This window comes from Pipra filicauda, unplaced genomic scaffold, assembly GCF_003945595.2.
Source record: "Pipra filicauda isolate LSUMZ 115617 unplaced genomic scaffold, ASM394559v2 scaffold65_size3143899_pilon, whole genome shotgun sequence".
Lineage (NCBI taxonomy): Eukaryota > Metazoa > Chordata > Aves > Passeriformes > Pipridae > Pipra > Pipra filicauda.
Genome location: NW_024104820.1, coordinates 2,038,662 through 2,060,673, shown reverse-complemented (window position 1 = coordinate 2,060,673; position 22,012 = coordinate 2,038,662). Strand labels below are relative to the sequence as shown.

The 22,012-nt window shown below is 37.3% G+C and overlaps 1 protein-coding gene across 1 annotated transcript in view; it reads left to right on the top strand.

Annotated features, from left to right (window-relative positions):
- The first annotated feature begins 434 nt into the window (after positions 1-434).
- Positions 435-22,012, top strand: part of STAM (signal transducing adaptor molecule) — a 35,960-nt gene continuing 14,382 nt past the window's right edge. Inside the window, exons 1-7 of the mRNA XM_027720561.2 lie at positions 435-561; positions 11,880-11,964; positions 18,378-18,453; positions 18,535-18,630; positions 19,160-19,306; positions 19,579-19,669; positions 21,509-21,701. Of these exons, the coding sequence (XP_027576362.1) occupies positions 522-561; positions 11,880-11,964; positions 18,378-18,453; positions 18,535-18,630; positions 19,160-19,306; positions 19,579-19,669; positions 21,509-21,701 (728 nt within the window). The 5' untranslated portion in view covers positions 435-521. The remainder of the gene's footprint in view (positions 562-11,879; positions 11,965-18,377; positions 18,454-18,534; positions 18,631-19,159; positions 19,307-19,578; positions 19,670-21,508; positions 21,702-22,012) is intronic.

Here is a 22,012-nt window from a genome sequence, read left to right as displayed (position 1 = left end):
CCATGCTGTGAAAGATGCTGTCAAAGCTGCGAGCCTGAACCTTTGCCGTCAGGATACCCACGTCGCAAGCATGATAGCATTAGCAACGAAAAGATTCAAGTCAGCCCAACATATAAGGAAGCTCCAAAAATTTTCTATAGGGAGCAGACGCGTCTGGACACAAACCCAATTGGCCTCCTAACTAGGGAAGCACGAAAGAGCTCCGCAGATCTAAATAATATAAACCCCGTCTAGGGTCGCCGTGCCGGCCCTAAGATGCCAGGCCTGGGCTGGTGGGGCCGGTGTGGAGCCCGCTTGTCGCAGACCCCGCGGAACGCCGGGCGCCCGGTCCAGCCCCGCTTCCACTCCGCTTCCAGCCCCGGTTCCCGGCGTGCTGTGCGGGAGGCGGTGCCCCGGCGCTGGGAGGAGGTGGTGGCGGAGGTGCCCGGGGCTGGAGGAGGAGCCGTCGCCGCCTGCTCTCTCTCTGTCCGCTGCCGCCGCGCTGCCGGGAGGGGCGGCCGCCCCGCGCCCCCGGCCCCGCGATGCCGCTCTTCGCCACCAACCCCTTCGACCAGGATGTGGGTAAGTGGCTCCCGCGGCGCCCAGGCCCGGCCTCCCACCAAGGGAACCCCCCGGGCGGCCGGCCCCGCTCCCCCGGCCCGCCGCTGCTGGGCTCGCTGGCGCCCCGCCGGGAGCCGGGAACCGGGATCGGCGGCGACGGCCCGGCCGGGAACTGTCGGTCACGGTGCGGCCGGGCCGGGGCCGCCTCCCGGTGGGGCCGGCGGGGGCTGCGGCCTGGGCGGTGACAGCGCGGGGCTCCTGCGGGCCCTGCCGGCCTTTGGGCTGGGGGCGAGCGCGGGGTGCCCGTGGGGGACGGGCCGGCCGGCCCAGCACAGCAAAACAAGTAGTGAGAAAGGTCCGCGCTGGAGTGTTCCTGAAAGGATGAACAGCAGAAAGCACCGTCTACAGTTGCTTCACAGACAGGCATGAGAAAATCGTCAAAGCGTTTTATATTTGGTGCTTTAAAGTGTATTCCTGTGGGAGCTTTCTTTTTTTCTTTCAAGTAGAACTTGACGATCTCTGATCAGGTGTCATGCCCAAATTGCTTCTTCTGAGACCAGACTAAATGGAGAAGAAATGTCTGGCTTTTACTTGACAAAAATTGTGCTTAATGCTGATGTGTCCAAACTGAAGGTAAAATGACGTATAGGCAGTTAAAAATTAGTTTTGTATGTCTGATTTGTGATTGTGTAATATGGTTTGTCTTCAACCTGCTGCTGACATCTGTTTTACTTTGAGTGATAAAAGTTTTGTCTGGGAAATCAGGTAATGTGGCTAAGTATCCCACTTCCCCCGCCCGCCTCCCTATTATTTTCTTACAGCAGTGTAACACTCTATAGGTTTCTTGAAACCAATTTCTTTGTAACTTTCAACTACATCGATACATTGTTTCTTAAGATTTAGCCAACTTTAGAAGTCTTGACTCAGATTTAGTTCTTCCCGCTCTTAAAGAAAACAAACAAAAACCTCAAAACTGTCTGAAAAGTATGTGTCTTTTCAGGGGAAAGGATTAGTGCATAAATAAATTACTGTGACATGAATCGTGTATGTCTGTATGTATGTTCTCAGAAATTCTTTTTCTGTTGCATTTTAATAAGGCATAGCTTGCTCTTCTCATTTTGAACTGTTAAGAACACTTTTAACCTGCACTTCAGTTAATGATTTTGTTGGTAGCAGAGTTGACTGAGTTATTTTGGAAAGCGGTAAATAATTCTTCCTAATTGTTCTGCTGTTCTAATGTAATTTGGCAGTTGAAAGTGAGGAAGAGATTGTACTGCTTGCCAGTTTTCCATGGACCATTAGAGGATTGAAACATTGGTGATAATGTCTGTGAGAATGATTTGAACTAATAAGATTAAAAAGTGATAGGCTCAGGTTCTGGCAGATGTTCACTTTTTTTACTTCCTAAGGCTGCTGGCTGGCAGGGAAGCTCAGGCTGCTTGAATGGACTTCTCTAGAGCTCTGTCCAGTGGATGTGCTTGTCAGCACTGTGAGTCTCACAATGCAGGGCAGTAGCACTCAGCGGCTACTTCAGTGGTTTATTTCCTGTTTTCTGTGTGCAGAGGATGCCAACACCTTACCTACTGTGCTTGCCTAATATGACCACCAGTTAACATTTTTCAAAAAGGTTACTCTGTTAAGTGTATGAGGAGAGGGAAATAACCACTCAATCCCAAATTGTTCTTGGAAAAGCAGATAGTGGGCAATAGGCTAATTTTCACTGGTAAACACAGTTTCTTTCTTTTGACCTCTTTCATGGTGTCCTGGGGAGACCTGAGGAGCAGCAGGCTGTTCAGTTGGTGACAGCCTACTTTCAGGAGCCTGGTACCTTTATCCATCACTTAACGGGATTTGTGCCAGGGAGATGGGAATGCTGAAGTTTCTCAGAAAGTGTCCCTAGGCTCTTCTTCTCCGAGGGCCCTTGGGAATGTGCTATTATCTGGATGAATTTTTTGGCAGGCTTCACAAGATATCATCTGTAGAGTAAGCTCTCATGTTGTCAGGAAACTTCCAAAAGTTGTCAAGCCGTAGTGTTATTTTTCAATTCTTTTCTCAGAGTGAAAATTGAGTGCTCTGCTTTTGTTCTTGTCCAGCAAGAAAGTTTTCTGTTGAAAATCAGATTCCTGAAGCAGAAAAGCAGTCAGAAGCTGTTCTTAATTTCATATGAATTCGGACACTGGTGTAGTTGATAGTACTGCTGTGATAGCTGTGCATTCTTGTCTACTGGACAGCTGCTCAGTATTGTAGAACAGTTGGATATTATTTTGGAACCATTTAGGATGATGGATTGCAGAGAACATATCTGGAACTAAGTTGTTTTCCATTGTTTTGAGGAGCATAAGTATCGCTTAAGTTCAGGAGAATTTTTTTCAGTTTGTCTGGCCAGTTAGCAGCATTTGGCTAGTCCTGTTAGCGTGTTGGTACTATGGAAGCTGGTCATCCAGCTTACTGTTTAGAGTCAACCTTGTACAGAGTTTTTGAGGGGTGCACCTCTTTTTTTTTTTTTTTTTAGGTGTGGTTGGCAAAAGAGTGTTGTTTAAGACTGCTATTAAATTAATAATATTAAAGAATGCTTTAAGCTGCCCATGTATTTGAGGAGGTATTGTCAAAGAGGTATTGTCAAAGAGTGCAAATCTCTGGATGAAGCCCAAATAGTTATCATTTTCTGAACCTTCTTTTTACCATATTTAGAAATATTTCAACAGGAAGGGATACTAATCAGTGGTGACACAAGTTGGTGTGGGTTTTCACAACGAAGTCAGGGAACCTTTGGCAGTGTGTCCAAGTAAGGAACATAATATTGGAATTTAACAAAAGAAAAAATCTTCAAGACGCTGGGCCTGCTGAGAGTATAATTAAGAAACTCTAATCCTCCATTTAAGGGGTTAGAATTAATGGTGTTCTTATTAGGTCCATGGGTCATCTGTTTCTGGTGTTCTTATTAAGTCCATGGGTCATCTGTTTCTGCCGTATTTCACAACCTTAATTATAAAGTTATTCCTGAGAATGCAGATTTATCTGTAAGTTTGATGCAGGCAGAATAATGGTGAAAAAGTGCTTTAAGAACCAAAAGACTGTCTACTAATCTGTCATGACAGGCTAATTAGTAATATAGCTAGTTACTAATATAGCTTAGGATAGTTTTGGTGAAGAACTTACTGCTAAAGTTGCTTTGAAGTGTCATTTAGATCTTATCTCAAGAATAAAATCTGTAAATCTGGACGTAATGTGGTGCATACTTTATTCTAACATGATGTCAAGCATTGTAAACCTAATTTACATAGTAAGAAGAGAACTGGAAGAACATTTACTCCCTGCTGTAAGCTTATTATTTCTGAAGTTTTATAAGCTGCAATAAATGCATGTTCTGGTGTGAGTTGTCGTAAAAATCACACATGATCTTAAGAGGAGGTGTTTAAAAAACATGTGTTTTTGTATGAATTTTTTTCTCCCTTACACACAGTAAAGGATGAAAGTACTTGCATTTGCTTTGGATGTTAGTGTAGTTCTCAGTGTAATGGTTTGAGGCACCACAGGAGTGGGAAGAAATTCACGCGTACTATTTATAGTGATAGGAAATTAAGTGGGTAGTTTAGTAATGTAGTAGAACTGTCAAGCTGATGTGACTTGCAATCATTTTTCCCATGTTTTATTAACTATAGCAGTTGTTGATAATGTTATGCTTATAAATCTTCAGATATTTATAATATGCATGAATTACATGTGATCGTACACATGACCAGCCTATAGTTTGATGTTATTAGAATGTAAGAAATTGTTTGACCATGATTCCCATTGTGCAATTTCTTGAAATAAAATCCTCTTGCTATTTAAACTCATTATTCTTTAGATTTCTCCCCTTAGTTAGTCAACATCTTCAAAACAATCCAGTTACATGTCTCTCAGAGCTGGATTTTCTCTGTTAGGCCGGGTTTGCCAAAAGGAGGGAAAATTGTTGCAGATGAGTTTCTCGACCCCAGACGATTATGGAGACTGCAGACTGCGTTAACAGCTGGCTGCAAGGGAAGGTGAATTCCAAGGATTGGTTCAGTTTGTCATGAGGCACATTTTTGCCTAAGTTGGCCCACTGCTTTTCTCAGCATTGTTTTAAGAAGGACATTAACTGTAAACTAACAGAGAGACTGAGTAGAAAATGTGTGGGAAAGGAGGTATAGCCACCCCCCTTTTCAGTTATTTATGAATGTTTATGAAAAACGAGAACTACTTACTAAAAGATACCTTTGGTATATGTTCTCAGTGAAAAGTGGCAATGCGACAAGATAAAACTGAGTGAAATACCCCTTCTGTATATCAGCCAACAAAACATTCACTATCAATCACCAGACTGAGTTCAGCTGGGCACTTTGAAGCCAACACAGTATGTTTCATAGTCAAAACCAGTACTTTCCTGGTAATTCTCTTTCTTTCCTCCTAGGGAAGAGCTGTCACTTTAAGTGCTTCTCCTCATTTCAGCTGTGACAGTGTGCATTATAATATCAAAATTCAGAACAATCAAAGTAGATCTACAACATGTAAAATCTGTTCCTCTAACTGATTAAAATAACACTACTTACCTGATCTGAAAAGTTAACTCTCTTGCTGATCTTCTGAAATGCTCCTTCTACTTTTGGCTTGATTTGTGGGGCGTTGCAAAGAGATCCTGGCACTATTTATTAGTATAACATGCCTGTGATACACCTTGTTTACGGGCTAATCATCCTCCTCATGCATCTCTAATGTGCTCACCTTCCTGCTCTGTTGTAATATTTCTAGGTGAAAGGTAGTTTGAGTTCTGTGGATTTGTTAGGGTTTGCATGAGATATCTAAACATCTAAATTATTTTTGCTCAACTGGTCTTATTATTTCAACATTATCTTCCTAGATCTTGAATCTTTTGTCTTCGTTCTTCTCAGTTTACTGAGTTGAATGATGTTTATTTTGGATAGGCTGCCTCATGCACAGTGAGATCCTACATGGTCTTCTGAAGGAATGAGTTGAGGTGGCCTCATGTCAGCTCAGTCACCACTGCTTGCTTTGCTTTCATAGGACACCTTCTGCAATGGCTTCCATAAGGACTTCTTAGGAATACTGTAGATGAGGATACAGTTAAACTGCAGAAGTTGGTTAATAGCTTTGCCAAGTTAGTGATTCATGGAATTCTAGTTTCTCTCTATGGTGGCATTGCCTTTTAGAGGCTATTTTCAATCTTGTCTAAATGGAATCTGGTTGGATGTATTCTTCTTGTGCAGTTCTGAGCATGTTAGTGAAATGCAGAGTGGTTAATATTCTATTGGTGGCTTTTGTAGAACAGGCCAACAAATGCATTTGTTCATTTTATTTGACAGACAAAAAGAACTGAATTTGATGGTATTTAACTTCAGTGATGTGGAATGGTATGTAATCCAAATTTCTCAACAAGTGCCTGCAAAAAAAGGAAAAATATGCAGTCAGTTTCAGTCTTTAAGGACTATTTAAACTATATTGCTTTGGTATTTTAGTATTTGAAATTTTATAGAGAAGGAGAAATTATTTATTTAATCTTGGGAAGAAAGCAAGACTTTCAGTGGAAATGGAGGAGAGAAGGCTGAGGGGAGTGTTGAATTTTTTATTAATTCTGTGGTGTTTACAATGTTATAACAGATTTTTGAGGAATTTTTTTATCATGTCAGAAACTGGTTGTAATATGAGTCTGTGAGTGTAAGACTTTGTTTAACTATTCATTTGAAGACTTTCTGTAGCCATTTTTTTCTTTGTAACTTCAGTAACTGAGAACTTCAGTGTTTCATTTTAGAGATGTCCAACTATGAAAATAAGATTATGTCCATGAATAAAGTAAGAACAAACAATAAGTAGGATGGCTAAAAAACTTAGTAGAATTTTCTGACAGTTTTTACTTGTATTTGTGTGCTTCAAATCTCAAATCATGTACATTATAAGTGTTGGATTTGGGGGTGTTTTGATCTGGAATTATGTCTTGAAGTTCTAGCTAGTTTTAGCATCTTTTAAACTTTGCAGCAGAAAAATAGCTCAGTTCTGACATTGGACTTTTTTCAAAATAAACATCACCAAAATCTAAAGCTTGGATAGCTCCATCCTGCCAAGAGTTCCCTCTGAAAATGATGTTAGCAATAGGTAGTTGCTAAGTTTTCTGCTTTAAGAAATGCATCATGTGGTTCAGTGCAATATCTGAACATTGATGAGAGTCTTTACTCTTGCAAATTTCGAATAAGACAATAAAATGCTGTTGTTAAAATGCAGAACTAAGACAATCAAATGACTAGCACATGTCTGCATGGAAAATTTGCAGCAATATTTATATTCCTCTTACCAGCACCTAAAGGGTCAATCACTAAGCCTGATCGTGGATTTTTTTCAGCAATGTACTACATTTCTTTTGTTTAATAGAGCTTTATAAATCTGATGAAAAATTTATTTTAGGACAGTTATGAATTTTAGAAAATTATTCCTTTTCCTTCTGAGTAAAGTTTTTTTTTCTTCTGTCTTAAAATAATCATCTGTAGTTGTGTTTTTTGTATACCTCAAATAGAATCATGGTGCAAATATTTTTGCTTTGCTTAAAATTTCTAGGTAATGCACAGAACCAGAGGAGGAAACAGGATTTTATTGATGCTCCCAGGCTTCAAGTTTGTGTACATTTTAGGGAAATTTGGCCTCAACAAAATTAATAAACTTTACAATACAAGGAGTGCAGGTTTATTTAGGTATCCCAAAACAGCCCATGGAAGAGCCTGTGTACTTTTTACCACAACCAAAGTAATTCAACTCATATATTGATATCTTTCTGACCTGGCTTCTCATCAGTAGGTGTAACTCTGTCATCTGGGTTTTAGGTACCGTATTTCAGTGAGCATTGGTAAAGAGGAAGGGTGTTTTCTTTAGAAGGCAGATGATACTGTTTTGTGTGAATTTTATTCAGAGGTTTAGTTTTAAAAAAGAAAGAAGATAGAACCATATGTTTGGAAGAATGATTTCAACATCTAGGTATTTTATTTGAAGGACATGATGTTCTTATTGAAAAACTTCAAAGATACAAAACCAACCAAGATTTCTGTCATAGACATGTTTTACTTCAGAATACTTCCTTAATTATTTGTTCTGTATGTGATTTATGACAGCGTTTGTGTGGTTGGAGCACCAGTTCTGACTCAGGAGTTATGAAGCTGCAAATTGTTGGTCACTGAAAGGTGTGTTGGTAGGGAAGTACAACTAATGCTTACCTTATTCTTTTTTTGTTTTCCTAGGCATCTGCTTTAGGTATAATATATGTATTAGAGACTGAATGTTGGGCAAGATGGAATTGGTCTGGCTCAGTATGGTTAGTGTTCTGAATAGAGAAGTATAAAGGGAGAGACCTCCTGATCCCACACACTGTGCCTTGCAAAGTGGCTGAAAAATGTGATACAGTTGTTTTTGTGTGTCTTGCTTTTGTTTTAGTGATTAAATGAATTGTTGAAGTTATTTAGAAAGGTATTCTTATATTGTTCAGGATTGTTGTTGTTGTGTTTGACCAAAGAACCCATGGATCCAAGTATTGTTTTCCTCTGATATGTTAGCACTTACCATTTTGTCATACCATATCTGTCTTTGTGGTATTACTTGTAAGAAAATAATATTAAATAACTTCTAGAAAAATAAAGGTAAGAAATGAAGGCATGTAATGAACAAAAAAAACCCAAGGAAAAAAGTCAGTTGAAAAAATGTAAAACTACTATTTTACTAACTAGTCTTAATAGTGATTAGTATTAATAATGACTATTAATTACTACAAATTAATATGACACAATGTAAGATTTTACAGTCTTGCACTGGTTAAAATTACTATGTTAATTTGTAGGCCTTGCTTGTGCTCAGAAAACAATGCCTTGAATTGGTACAGCTTCATGGAAGAGAGCTGTGTCACGTAGTCCTGTTGTCCTTTGTGTTTGGCATAGCATTAACAGGTTTTGAAGAATGCTGATTTCAGGAACTAGCGCTGTCTTTTAAAGTTGTTTTTGTAAAGTTTGAAACATTATCTGATCCTGTCTTGGCATTCACTAAGTTGAGTAAGATTTTGAAGCAAGGATGAGGTGGAGGGATAGAGCCTGAACTAAATGTTAATATTGTTATGGTAGAGTTATTTTTGATCAGAGATGGAAGATGAAGAACATTTCTTCCTTAAGTTATCTTCTGTGTGCTGTACTAACCTGTCCTAAGACTTTGAAAACAAATGTCTGTTTTTCCTTCCCTATCACAGTCCATTTCAGTACTAAGGTAGAGCCTGCCAGTGACATGTCAGCTGTACCTGAAGGCTGGGAGTGTGCCAGCTGTTAGACAGGGTAGGCAAATACTGAATGCACATGAACTTTTTTTTTGGCTGTGAATGTGTGCCTCACGTTAGAAGAGAGAGTATTCATGGATTTTAAGTGATAATAGTGTAAGTAATTTTACTTCAGTAGCTTTCCTACTTTTGTCTACAAAACACTGATGCATCATAGGAATTTTGTCAAAGCGTCTTTGTTGCTTCTGTTCCCAGAGTGGTGAAAGGCAATAGTCACTTGCTAATGCTCTGACAGAGATAGTAGCCTTTTTTGTGGACAGTCAGCATCACTGTAGCATCACTGTGCTGATAACATCCTCAGTATGCCATTAGCTTTTAATTGCCCTTGTTTGAGACAGAATTTCACTGAAATTCGAGGCAATTTTTTTTGGTCATGTCTTACCATAAATTTTATTCTCTAAGGGAATTAATGTATGATTGTTATTACAGAAGACAGAATGTATACAAAGAAACTGGGTTTCAGGCTGAAATCTAGTAAGAAACTATCCAGTGTTTGTTGGTGGAGGAAATACCCTGACTAACAATGGGGAAGGCATTGCAAGCAAATGGCAGTTTTTATACAGAACTAGCTTCAACTGCCAAGAAGGAATGTAGCCATGGCAGAAAACTTGTAATTATATTAATGGATAAATTTGCAAAATAATCTTATTGAGAATTAAAATAAGGCTGTAATCAGTGTGGTTGATACGGGTCAGGGATTTCATCTGTCTCCATTTTACTTGTAGTTTTAGCCAAAGTATTTAAATTATCATAAAAGGCACAGTTTGCTGTTATCTTAAAACATTAAACATGCATTAGTTTACTTCTTTGTTTGTAGAAGACGTAACCATTTGCCATGACATTTCTCTCTGATAACACTGTGAGGAAAGAAAGATCAATTGTTGTCAAAAATACAGACAACTGTCTGTTATGTAGAATAATTGAAAAGGTTTCGGTTCCACTGGGTTGCCCAGCTCTCTGCTGAAGGATGTGCTAACTGAAGTGCAGCATTAGGCAGAAGTGACCAGTGTGGTTTTGTGAGGCTCCATGTGTGAGCTCTGAGCCTGGCGGGAACTTAAGGCTGTCGAGAGCACTGTGCAGACACACTTTGACTGGAGCTGCTCCAGCTCCAGTAGAATTGGCAACGAACTGAATCAATTGAGTCCTGAAAGTAAACTGCATCTATGTGGTCTGTTTTGTGTGTCTCTGGACTGTGCTTATCAGCTGTTTTCGGTGTGGGGAGTGCATTCTAGCCAGCTCAGGCTCTGTGTCTCATAAAAGCAGTTCTGATGCTCCAGAGTTGATGCTGGCTGTGTGCATAGACTATGTACAGTACAGTTGCTGTGTGCATAGACTATGATTTCAGAAGACTGCCTTGGCCTGTGATGGCTCTGCCAGGCATTCAGTTCAGGTGTCTTATCTGAACATCAAGAATTTCAGTGATTGCGATTGTTAGCTTTACTAATCATAAGCATGATTTGGAACAATAGCAGACTGAAAGAAAAATTGTGATTGGTTGATCAGCTGGTCTGTCTTTGTGTAGTATGGTGTCTCCCTACAATTTTTCATATTTCTGTTGACTATGCTTTTTGAGATCAAATTAATGTTCTAGATGAGTTTAGAGAGAAGAGGCAGTGCTCTATTACTTTATCTGAGAGAACATACAGAATTGTAACTAACTTCCATTTAGGATTTCACTATACGGTTTTGCTGTTTTCCTTGCATCAGGCAGCACAACTGATGTGTTATCATTTCAGTTGCATATATGTCAGTGTTTAATTTTTGCTCGGAAATACTTTGAGAGCACGTAACCATAAAGTTTTACTTTTCTGCGTTTTTGTTCAGAATTAAGAAACTAATTAACTATAACATACTTCAGTTTGTAAGACACAGGAACTCATTCATAAGAAATCCATTAACTTTGAGATGAATAATTCCTTGTAATTTTTAGAGATTAGTTGTTTTGCTTTGTCTTTTTCTTCTTTGCAAACTTGCAAGTGCTAATATAAATAATGTGTTGTTCCTGACAGATGAGTTTTTATAGGGAATCTTTCCTTCCTTTTAAAAAGTTAAGTAGTCTGAGACATTCCCTCAAGGCATATTTTGTACTCTGTAGATTAAGATGTGAACCTTAGATGAAGCAGGGATGGGAAGCAAAAGTTTGTGCACTATTCTATGCCCATTCACCTTCTGTTTGGTTACTAATGGAAAATCCTTGTGCATTCTCTTATGCTCTCCAGCCCTCATCTGATCCACCAGTATTTAGATAATCTTCTATTCAGCTGCAGTGTAAGCCTCAGTTTCCTTTAACATTTTTATATTATTATCCTTGGTGTAACTAAGCTTTTCTGAGGGAGAAATAGGGAGAGAGTCTCTCTCTTTTTTTTTTTTTCCTGACATGAAATCTATTTCTTCTCCACCTACTCTCTCTATTTCTTTCCTCTTCAGCAGCTTCTATGAGATTAGTTTTGGTTTAGCAGTCCTTATAGCTGAAAAGAAACAGTGGAATATATCATCCAAAGCAGAGATGAGAATGGGGAGATAAAAGTTTAATGATTATTAGTGAATTGTTAAATCCTCCTTGTTGAGTTGTCATATGTAGAAAGGAAATGTGAAACATGGCCATTTAGTGGCTGAGAAAGTGACAAATGCAGTTGTATCTGACTCTGCAGTGAACTAATACTTTGGGTATTCATATCCTATTAAACTTTATAGTTTCAAATGGAAGAAAAAATTCGTTGGTAGCTAAACTACTTGTGTCATATTCTGGGTGCATCTTTATTATGTGCGAAAACAAACCCAAAATATATTTGCTCATTAGTTGAAACTCATGGCCACAAGTGAACGTTCAAAAATTAAAAAGAATTAGGTATAACAGTGTTAATATATGGATTTTATTAAATATAGGGATTTGTCATATATTTAGCAGTATACACAGAGGTAATATTTCAACATATTTGTTGACAATAAGGCTTTTTTTGTTTAAATTTGTGTTTTGATTTGCTTATACTTTATTTGTCAGAGAAAGCAACCAGTGAGATGAACACTGCAGAAGACTGGGGCCTCATCTTAGACATCTGTGATAAAGTTGGACAGTCACGCACAGGGTAAGTAACTTAAGAATTTCCTCCTCAAACTTTCCTCACACTCAGGTGAGGAATGAAATTTTTGTTATCTTTTGTAGTCTTTTGCAACAGCTCAATTTAACTTAAATTTATTACAAGTAAAAGGAAAATATATGGGATTTCTGCTGAAATATTTTGCAGTTCTTCCTTTGGAGATACTAGGTGATCTGTTAAAATTAGGACTTGTGTACAGAAGCTTTTCACTGATGTAACAGAATAAATAAACTGATATGTTTTAGCAGTATCACCGTAAACCCAGGAGACTTCATAAGGGATTTTTCTTACAGAATCATAATCTAGGTTGGAAGTGACCTCCAGAGGTCATCTAGTCCAACCTCCCAGCTTCAAACAGGTCTAATTAGATCGGGTTGCTCAGGGCCGTGTCGAGTCTTGAATGCCTCCAAGGTCAGAGGTTTCACAACTCCTATGGGCAACATGTTTCAGTATTTAACTACTACTACTACTTACTAAATAAGTAAATAAAAAAATAATTCTGCAATCTGATTGCACTTTTCTTATACTTCTATGTATCCTCTGATTAGTTAGTTGTAGAAAGCAGTCTGCCTTTCCCAAAAACAAAACCAGCTCTTCCATCTCTCCTTGTATGTGACCTGCTCTGACCATCCTGGCAGCTATCCATTGGACTCATGGTAATGCATCAATAGCCTTCCTGCACTGGGGAGTCCCAAACTAGACAAAGTGCTCCAGATGCAGAATGGAGAAGAAAGATCACTTTTCCTGGCCCTGTTGGCTGTGCTGATCACTGGTTTGACCAGGATGTGGTTGGTTTTTCTGCTGCTAGGCTACACTTGCTGACTCCTGTCACCCAATACGACCTGCAGATCCTTTCCTACTTTTCAGGTGGTCAGCTCCTTACCTTTGCTGGAGCAGACCACCCAAAATGCAACATCTTACTCTTGTTCTTGTTCAACTTCACGAAGTTCCAGTCTGTCCATTTCTCCAGCCTCTCGAGGTCCCTCTGCCCTGCTCTCCAGTATATTGAATGTTCCCCTTCCTTTTGCTCTGGTCAGTAAGTTGCTGAAAGCAGTGTTGGTCCCAGCAGAAATCCCTGAAGGATCCCACTAGGTACTGCCTGCTACCTGGAATTTGCATCACAGGTGACAACTCTTTGAGCTTAGGAGGCCAGTTTTCCGCTCACTTTATAATCATCATTTTATACACCCCATATTTCACCAGTTGTGTGATAAGGAGACTGTAAGGCCTTCAACTCTATGTCAAAACTTTGCTAAAACCGGGGTATAAAACATCTGCTGCCCTTCCATTGTCCTCACCACCAGCCCACCAGTGTCTTTGTCACAGGAAAAAAATGAGATTTTGTGTTTCTTCCCCTTATTTTCCGAAGCTATTCTCTGACATCAGGGCTTTGATAAATTTACATTTTGAAAATGTGATATTAAATTAAACACATCTTAATATGGGCCACTAATGTTTCCATTATTAATTCTTTACTGAGCTGTTTCATAAAATTTATACATGAACTTGCTTTTTGGACAAGGAAAGTTAAAGTGTAATTTGAGCTAGCAACTAAAAAATACAGTTTAAAGACATGATTTTGGTGTATCTATAGTGTTTGTAGTCACTGTAGTATTAGTCTTTGGAAAAGTTTTAAATACACCTTCTCAAAGCATTGCCTGTAACAATTCAGGTAAGGAACAGACTGAAAAAAATGTCTTGCCATTGCTGCTGTTTAGTGAAAGGCTTCTCTGAGAAGAACCTGGATTGCTGTGTAAAACTGTGAGAAACAGTATGAGATGCCAAACAGCAAATTCACGCCTAAGACTTTTGTTCCAAAGAACAGGTTTGCAAATAAGCTTATTCCTTGGAATTATAGCATGGCATATTGAGACTTCTGTGCTGTTGTGTATAACTGTAGTTAAGATAAGAGCTGGCAAGTTGTTAATGATGTTTCATGTTTGTATATGTAAAACTGCATTTCTCTTCCTTGTGCATGTTGACGCTGAGCCTGTAACAGTAACTATACTATTGAAGGCTTCAGTATCCTATTTAATCATGGAAAGCATTTCCACAGGCGAGATTTAGTCTCACAGCAACACAACCTGAAGTGTGCTCAAATGTGAGTAGCTGCAAGAGACAGCGGTACAGACAAAGCTGGAGATCTTATGGTAAATCCCTGCAGCTCAATCCCTGTTACAGTTTGTGGGGTTCGTTTGTGTTAGGTTTGGTCTTTTCCTTTGTGTTTTTCTGTTTTGATTTTTTTTTAAATAAAACTGTTTTTAAAATAAAAGTGAGACTTAACCTTTGTAATATTTACCCTGCTTAAAATAGGCTGCCAGCTGACTTGTTGCTTAAATTCAGATTCTGTTAAAACTTGCTGATAGTTGGTTTTCTTTGTTTTGATGGATTATGTCATGCCATAGCAAGGTAAAGCAAGACACTGTTCCCTATTAAGAAGTTTAAATGGCTTGTGCTTAGCTGTTTGAAATTCTCCTGCAGTTTAAGTTCTTCTGACAAGGATGCTAGTCTTCTTAACTGGGATTGGCTTTAATCTTTTAACCAATTCTGCTCCGGTACAAGCTGTCTGTTACTGTTTTTTAGCAGAAATTTAGATTACAAAATCTACTTTATGGGTTTTCCTTGTACCAGTCCGTAAGCTCCATTGCATGCCCGCAGCCTTCTAGATGTGGATTGTCTTACACATGAAGCCACAGTAGACTACAAGGACTGTTGTTCATTAAGTAGCGCGTCCCCCATGGCACATTGTCTCATTTAGGTCTGCAGGCTTGTTTGTATCCAGATGAATTGTTGCAAACCCGTTACTCTGCAAAGGTGCTATATTTTCTCTTAAGATAAACTAGTTGCAGTTCAGTAACAGAAATGCTACTATTAATTTTTATGTTGTAATACTTTTCTTATGCAGCATTGCAAATAGCTGAAAATGTTAACTTGCTTCCTTTAATCCAACCAAGATAGGTTTTTGGCAAGTTAGAATTCCACTGAATCCCTCTCTTTGACTATTTTCTCTATTTTTGGTGAATTTCGAAATCAGTTAAAGTCGATATCAGAATTTTCCTAGAAAACACAGGAAAGACAGAAAATGCAGTAATATTTTTAATAATAAGATTTGTTTACAATAGTGTATATGGAATATTGCCATATGTAGTGTAGAATTAACTTGATACTTTCTGCATGTTTCACATATCACTTAAGATGATCTAAAATTTATCTGACCATGAGAAAATCAACACAGTTTTTTAATCTCTGAATTGTTTTAGGAACTCATACAGCTCAGCAGTTGCATATCACATCGTTTACATCCTGCTTTTTTGGCATTATTAGCTCAGTGAGCAAGTTGCTCTTTCAACATGGAAACATGATTAAAACAAAGCTTTTACCATTAAAGGCAATCTTTCCCCCCCTTGTTTTTGTACAGCATTATTGAAAACTTGCTTATTTTAAAAAATTTAATCACATGGTGTGATTCTTGGGCCTATCCGGTACAGGGACAGGAGCTGGACTCTGATTATCTTTGTGGGTCCCTTCCAACTCAGGATATTCTATGATTCTATATTTGAGTGACATTTTAAATCTGACTACAGGAAAGGTATAGATTTTTGCATAATGTTACTTTTCTGCAATGAAAATGTTTACGCAACTGAATCTACAGTTTATCAGCTCAGAATAAAACAACATTGTAAAATTTGAATGATTCATTAAACAGAATAAAAGGAAAAATTAAAGGCCACGTATAGTATATTTTAGCATAAGGTGTCCCCCCTTCCTCAGTCAGTTCAGTGCTAGCCAATTCCTAACTCTAATTGTGTTTGCATTTGGCTTTGAGATTGTTGTTCCATTTATATTTATTTCATGAGACATATCACTCTGCATGTTTGAAACTATCACAACTTGAGTTTTTCTCCAGAAAAGTTACTTAATAAAAGAAAAAAGGTGACTGAAAACAAATTAAATCAGTGGTTAAAATAGAAATGTTCATTGCAGCACTCTCTTTTGAGGGTAGGTATTGGAAAATTGTCATTGAGAAATGGTTTGTATTGCTGCTTGCCTAACTTTGTCCTGATTCCTTAAGGATTAATCACTGCCTCAGTGAGCCAGTATTCTGGTTAGCTGTTTCTTCTTTGGTTGTTTTTGTGCCTGTTCATGCAAGAGAGAACAGCAAAATTGCTTACTTGATAGTTTTCCAAGGTACCTTCTATTTTTTTTTCCCCCCTCAAATTACACAATCTCAGTAGCATTTTATGTAGTCATTGCAGTGTATCTTTCACAGCCTGACCAGGAAGCTTTTTAACTAGCTTGTTTCTGAAGGAGCAAGGAGGAAAACTGAGTCACCTGTGTAGTGCTGAGCACCACAGTCAGTTAACTTAGACTGTAAATGAACAATAAATTCCTGAAAATACATGAAATGTTTTTTGCAGAGTAGTATTTTAGATTGCAATTGCTGCTAATCTTGTCTTTGTTAAATAAAATACCAGCTTGATTTTTTTTTAAACTTTCTAAAACTAAACCTGAAATTTATTGTGAATATTTTCTGGATTTATTAGTATGTGATACCATATATGATACATAGCTTGTATTGTATCTTGCCATATTTTTGCCCTACTGATTTGTTATTCCTACTCACTCTGGTGCCTCTGAAATTTTGATTATAGGATTGTTGGAGCAGAACTGTGGCCCAATGTTTGTATAGTATGGTCTGGATAGGTGCTAATAAGTAGATTGAATTCTATACTCATAGAGTGCATGCTTTCCTCTGCTTTCTGCATAGTGCTTCTCATAATTTACACACTAAATTGTATGATGAGTTAATTAGAAGTAAAAATAAGGATTACAGTTCTGTCCAGAATAGGTTTTCTTACTCTGACTAAACATTGGTAAGCTTGGATTATTTTTTTTATGTAGGTGTAATCAAAAGTCTTCTTATTTTAAACATTTGAGCATGTTAAAACATTAACCACTCAAGTATTGATCATTTCTGTTAAATATATGAGCAAGTAGATTATATTTAACACATGTGGATAATCATTTGGCTTTGAGGCTTTGTTACTTTATTCCTTTTAATAAGACTTTGGATTCCTTAGTGAAAAAAATCTTAGGCTGATGGTCCTGCTCCTGAACTGCTAAGCTCCCGATCCTGCACCCTGCCTTTATGAATACTGGCTTTACAATGGAGACACACTTTTTTGAGCTTGTACTCATCACATCAATCCTACTCATAAATTAATGGTTACAAAAGCAGTTATTTCTGAAAATTTTAGCATGTATTCTTTCTCAGTTAAAGCAAACATATGAGAAATCTTGCATAATTAATAGATAAAAGGTAGTACTTGCCTTAGAGCCTTCATTTGTAATAATTGGTTATATGAAGGTATACACTGAATGATATGTACTCATGCTGCATGACAGCATTTTCTATAATTAGTACCACTAAATATGAGGTGGACATTTCTGTAAAATGTGGACACTGCCAAATATAGTATAGCCAAGCAGTGGTGTAACTTATACCTAAGTTTCATGTTAGTTCTTGGATACCAGTTCAATAGGAAAATACTTCTGCTTCGAAAAAGACCCTTGATGTGTAAAACCGCTTAGTTTAGATTTTCCTTCTTTTTTTCTCTTTCCCTACTTACCCTCCTTCAGGTTTATCTTTTCAGGGCTATTCACCAAATAATGCTTGTATGCCCATGATAATTCCTAACCCAGCCTTGCTCAGCTTTCCACTACCTTTAAAAACAGAATAAAATAACAGTAAGTCACACAGATTTTAATACACTAAACTGTCTGAAACTCCCTTTCAAATTCTTTCTTGAAGTTGCTTTTTATGTTATTTCTATCTACCACAGTATAGGTAAGACTTGAATTCTGTATTTTAATTGTTTAGAAAATTTGTAGAATGTCTGACAGGTTTTTTTAGAACTTGTTGGTTCATTGCATGTCTTTATTAATGTTATTCTTTAGATTAAAAGAGACTGAGGAACATAGTGGTGGTAATTCAAAATGAAAGTAGCAAAAGGATGTTGGTAAATCAATATGTAAGGAAATATTCTTACATCTATGTATGAAATATAAAGGAGAAGGTGCATGGACTGCAAAGAATTTCAGTTATCTAATTGTAAGGGATTTTATGCATTTCTGGAGTATTTACAGTAATTCTCTCTATGTTCAAAAGGTAACATAAATTACTGAGAGGTTTTGATCACTAAGAAAGCTACAAATCCTACAGATAGAAATGGCTGCAACTGTTAATGGTGTTAGTTTATTTTTTTTATGTTACACTTACAAGCTACTAAACTGACAATATTCAGGAGATCTTACTGTCTGCTAAAGTCATCAGCATTGTCATGTATGCAATAGGAAATGTTCATTCCATTACATTTTTTTAAATGTCTTGTGTTTTTTAGACCTAAAGACTGTCTTCGCTCTATTATGAAGAGGGTGAACCATAAAGATCCTCATGTTGCTATGCAAGCGTTGACGGTAGGTTCTTTTTGATGTAGTGATTTTTATTCCTGGAAAGTTATATTGCACAAATCTGAGTTTTAATCTTTCTTTTGTTAGCTTCTAGGAGCATGTGTATCAAACTGTGGCAAAATCTTTCATTTAGAAGTCTGTTCAAGAGATTTTGCCAGTGAAGTAAGCAATGTGTTGAATAAGGTAATGTATTGCATTGATTTATACATTTCATCTCTAAGTGAAATCAGAGTTGGGTTAATCTGAAGGTGGAATGGGATCTACTTTTGGAAGTCTGGAAAGGAGCTGGGGGAGGGGGATAAGCATAGATTACTGAGAAGACTGTGGCTATCAGAAAGAACTTCCTGAATGCCACTTCACAGTAGTTACCTAGGTATTCTGTCTGGGGGAGGTGTGGTGTGTTAATTTATAAATAAACTAATTCATTTTCACATTAAATGACAACAGTGAAACATTAAATACAAACGTGAAATGGAGATAATACAGGGCTTCAATATAACCTTATTTTACTTTATTTTGTGCCTAGCACATATTGTACTAATACAAATATGATGCTGGTGTACTATTCTCCCTTTCTAATAAAGATATCTTTGAGTGCTAAACTTGACTGTGAAAGAAAGTGTCTATATGGTGTATATTGAACTAAGATGAAAGTACTTGAAATTAAGAACCAATTTCTACATTATTTAACTAGTTTCTACTGTCCATACAGGGTCATCCAAAAGTTTGTGAAAAGCTGAAAGCCCTTATGGTGGAATGGACTGATGAATTCAAGAATGACCCACAACTTAGTTTAATATCTGCTATGATAAAAAATCTTAAGGAGCAAGGAGTTACTTTCCCAGCTATTGGTTCACAGGTACATTAGATTTGTGTGGTTGTTCTCAAAGGGTATCACAAATTCTTTTTATGCTCAGCTCTGTATTTTACAGTTTGTAGTCTTGGATTCTAGAATGTGCTTGGCAAAAAAATGAAAACTCTCTTGTCTTAATAAAACTTTTCCTTGAGGAGTGAAATGCTCTCACTTACCTTAGATTTTTATATTGCAGATGAATACAAATCGAAGTGGTGAACTTAATGCATTGTCAGTTTTTTGTTGGATTCATTTTTACATCTTTCACTTTTGGCTAGGCTGCTGAACAGGCAAAAGCAAGTCCCGCTCTAGTTGCCAAAGATCCTGGTACAGTAGCCAACAAAAAGGAAGAGGAGGATTTAGCTAAAGGTAAGTACATTTACTTGCTGACGTGAAGCATATTGATAAATATCAAAAAAATAAGAACAAATGTTTTGCTTCCTTCCTCTGTGAATAGTGTATTTATGAATTGGGGTTATGATTTCTATTCCTTTCTTTTTGTACTCTTCTTGGAGGGTTAGAGATTAAAAGTGTTCTATGAGTAAAAAAAATATGAAAAATTTTCGATTTTTACTTTTTTTTCCCCTTGCCAAAGTGAAACAAGTCTTCAAAAATCTCATATTAAGGACATGCCTCTACTGTGGAAATGTTTGATGCAATTGCTGTACTTGGATTTTCCCTCTTTCTGGGGCAAGTGAAGCACACTCATTTGCAATTTAGAGATTTGATGGAAGAAGAAAATAAATATTATGATATAAGTTGTATGCAAAGTATTTGGGTATACTACTATTATTCCTTTGAATATTGTTTCTGTAGTATACCTTAAGCTTTGATTGCTGCAAACATAAATGACTGTTAAATGTCTCACATCAGTCCCCATAAACAAAACTAGGATAGTTTCTTCTGATTTACTGTTGTACTAAAGTATATTTAAAGGTCATTTAATGATCCTATACCAGATACATGTGAAGAGTTATTCTTAGAGTGGTTTGATATTTATGGTTGAGAACTGTTTTTTGAGATCAAACTTCAGCAATGTAAAGGCATCAAATTTTATGTCTTGTACCTGGGATGGCTTTGGGCTTAAAGTTGTAACAATTGCTGTTTGTTAAATGAGTGAAGTTCTTCTACTAGTAGTTGGTGCATGTTTGCAGTTTCTCATCTTAAACTTTTTTTTTGTTTAGCTATCGTCTAATATAACATAGATTTGTTTAAATCACCATTAGCCAATCTGTATATGTTACTAATGGTTTCTTCAACAGTCAGTCCATCAAAGTCTGTTTAAATCTGTGTCTTAAAAGTTCATACTCTGCATGTTTCCTAATGTTTGTTTTCTTTGTTTTTGTGTCCACTCTGTCCCTTGTTAAAAATGATCAATTTTTTTTCCACAAACTTGGAGGGGTTTAATATGAGCGAAACCTTTCTGCTCAGTCAAGCTTTAGTAAAAATGACCCAGAAATGTGAAATTATTCAAGAAATGATAGGGATAAAAAAAAAAAAAAGGATAAAATTTTGCTTGTCTAAGCAAAAATAATTTTGTTAATTATGAATTAAGGAGGCACTTCTTTACTGTGGGGGTGACCAAGCACTGGCACAGGTTTCCCAGAGATGTCATGGTCTCTGTCCTTTGAGATATTCACAAGTTGTCTGGACACAGTCCTGGGCAATCAGCTCTAGGTGACCCTGCTTGAACAAGGGATTGGACACAAAGACCTCCAGAGGTGCCTTTCAACCTCAGCCAATCTGTATAATCCTCTGATTCTGTGGATCCAGGCTAAAGGCTCCCGTCTAGCAGAGAAAAACTGTGTACTGGAACAGCTGTATTCTTTTATGTTTCAAGCAATCTGTAAAAGTTCAACATAGTGTAAGATGTAAAGTAAGTATGTAGATATTTTACATCAGTTCAAGGTTATAACAATAATATAATAATAAAAAATGGATGACTTCACTGAGTTATTCCATTTGTGCTTAAGTGCTGTTTATTCATCCTGTCCCTGTTGAAAGCCTCAGTAAATCTACAGGCAGAATTGTGCTCTCTAGTTGTAAAACATCTTTTTGTTTTTTACTGTTATTTCTAAGGGAAAAACAGAGGGTGATTAAAATGCAACAGGAATAGAATTATACTAAAAGTTTTCACAGATTTAAATCTTCATATCACTCAACCCATTTTTATAGGGAATTTTCATATGACTAACTCTTCTTTTGCAGCTATTGAATTGTCACTAAAAGAACAAAGGCAACAGCAAACAACACTTTCCAGTTTGTATCCGAGCACCTCAAGCCTTTTAACAAACCACAAACATGAGGGCCGAAAGGTTCGTGCAATTTATGATTTTGAGGCTGCTGAAGACAACGAATTAACTTTTAAAGCTGGAGAACTTATAACTATCCTTGATGACAGGTAATTTATATAGAATGTCTCCTAGAAGTATATTAGGCTGTAAAAATGATTTGGGGATGATGATATCTTCTATGTAGAAGCATACCTTGGAATACCGTTGCATGGAAACATATTTACATATTAAATACTTTAGTTATCTCCTAGATTTTTTACAAATAATCGTAATTGCATAAAAATTTTTGTGTATACACAAGAATACATTCTCTGTGTATACAGAAGTTGTATTTATGTACAAGTAATATAAAAGCTTTTTCTGTGCAATTCCTAGGAAAATTCCATGTGAGTGGGTTTTATAATGTATGGGGGGTTTG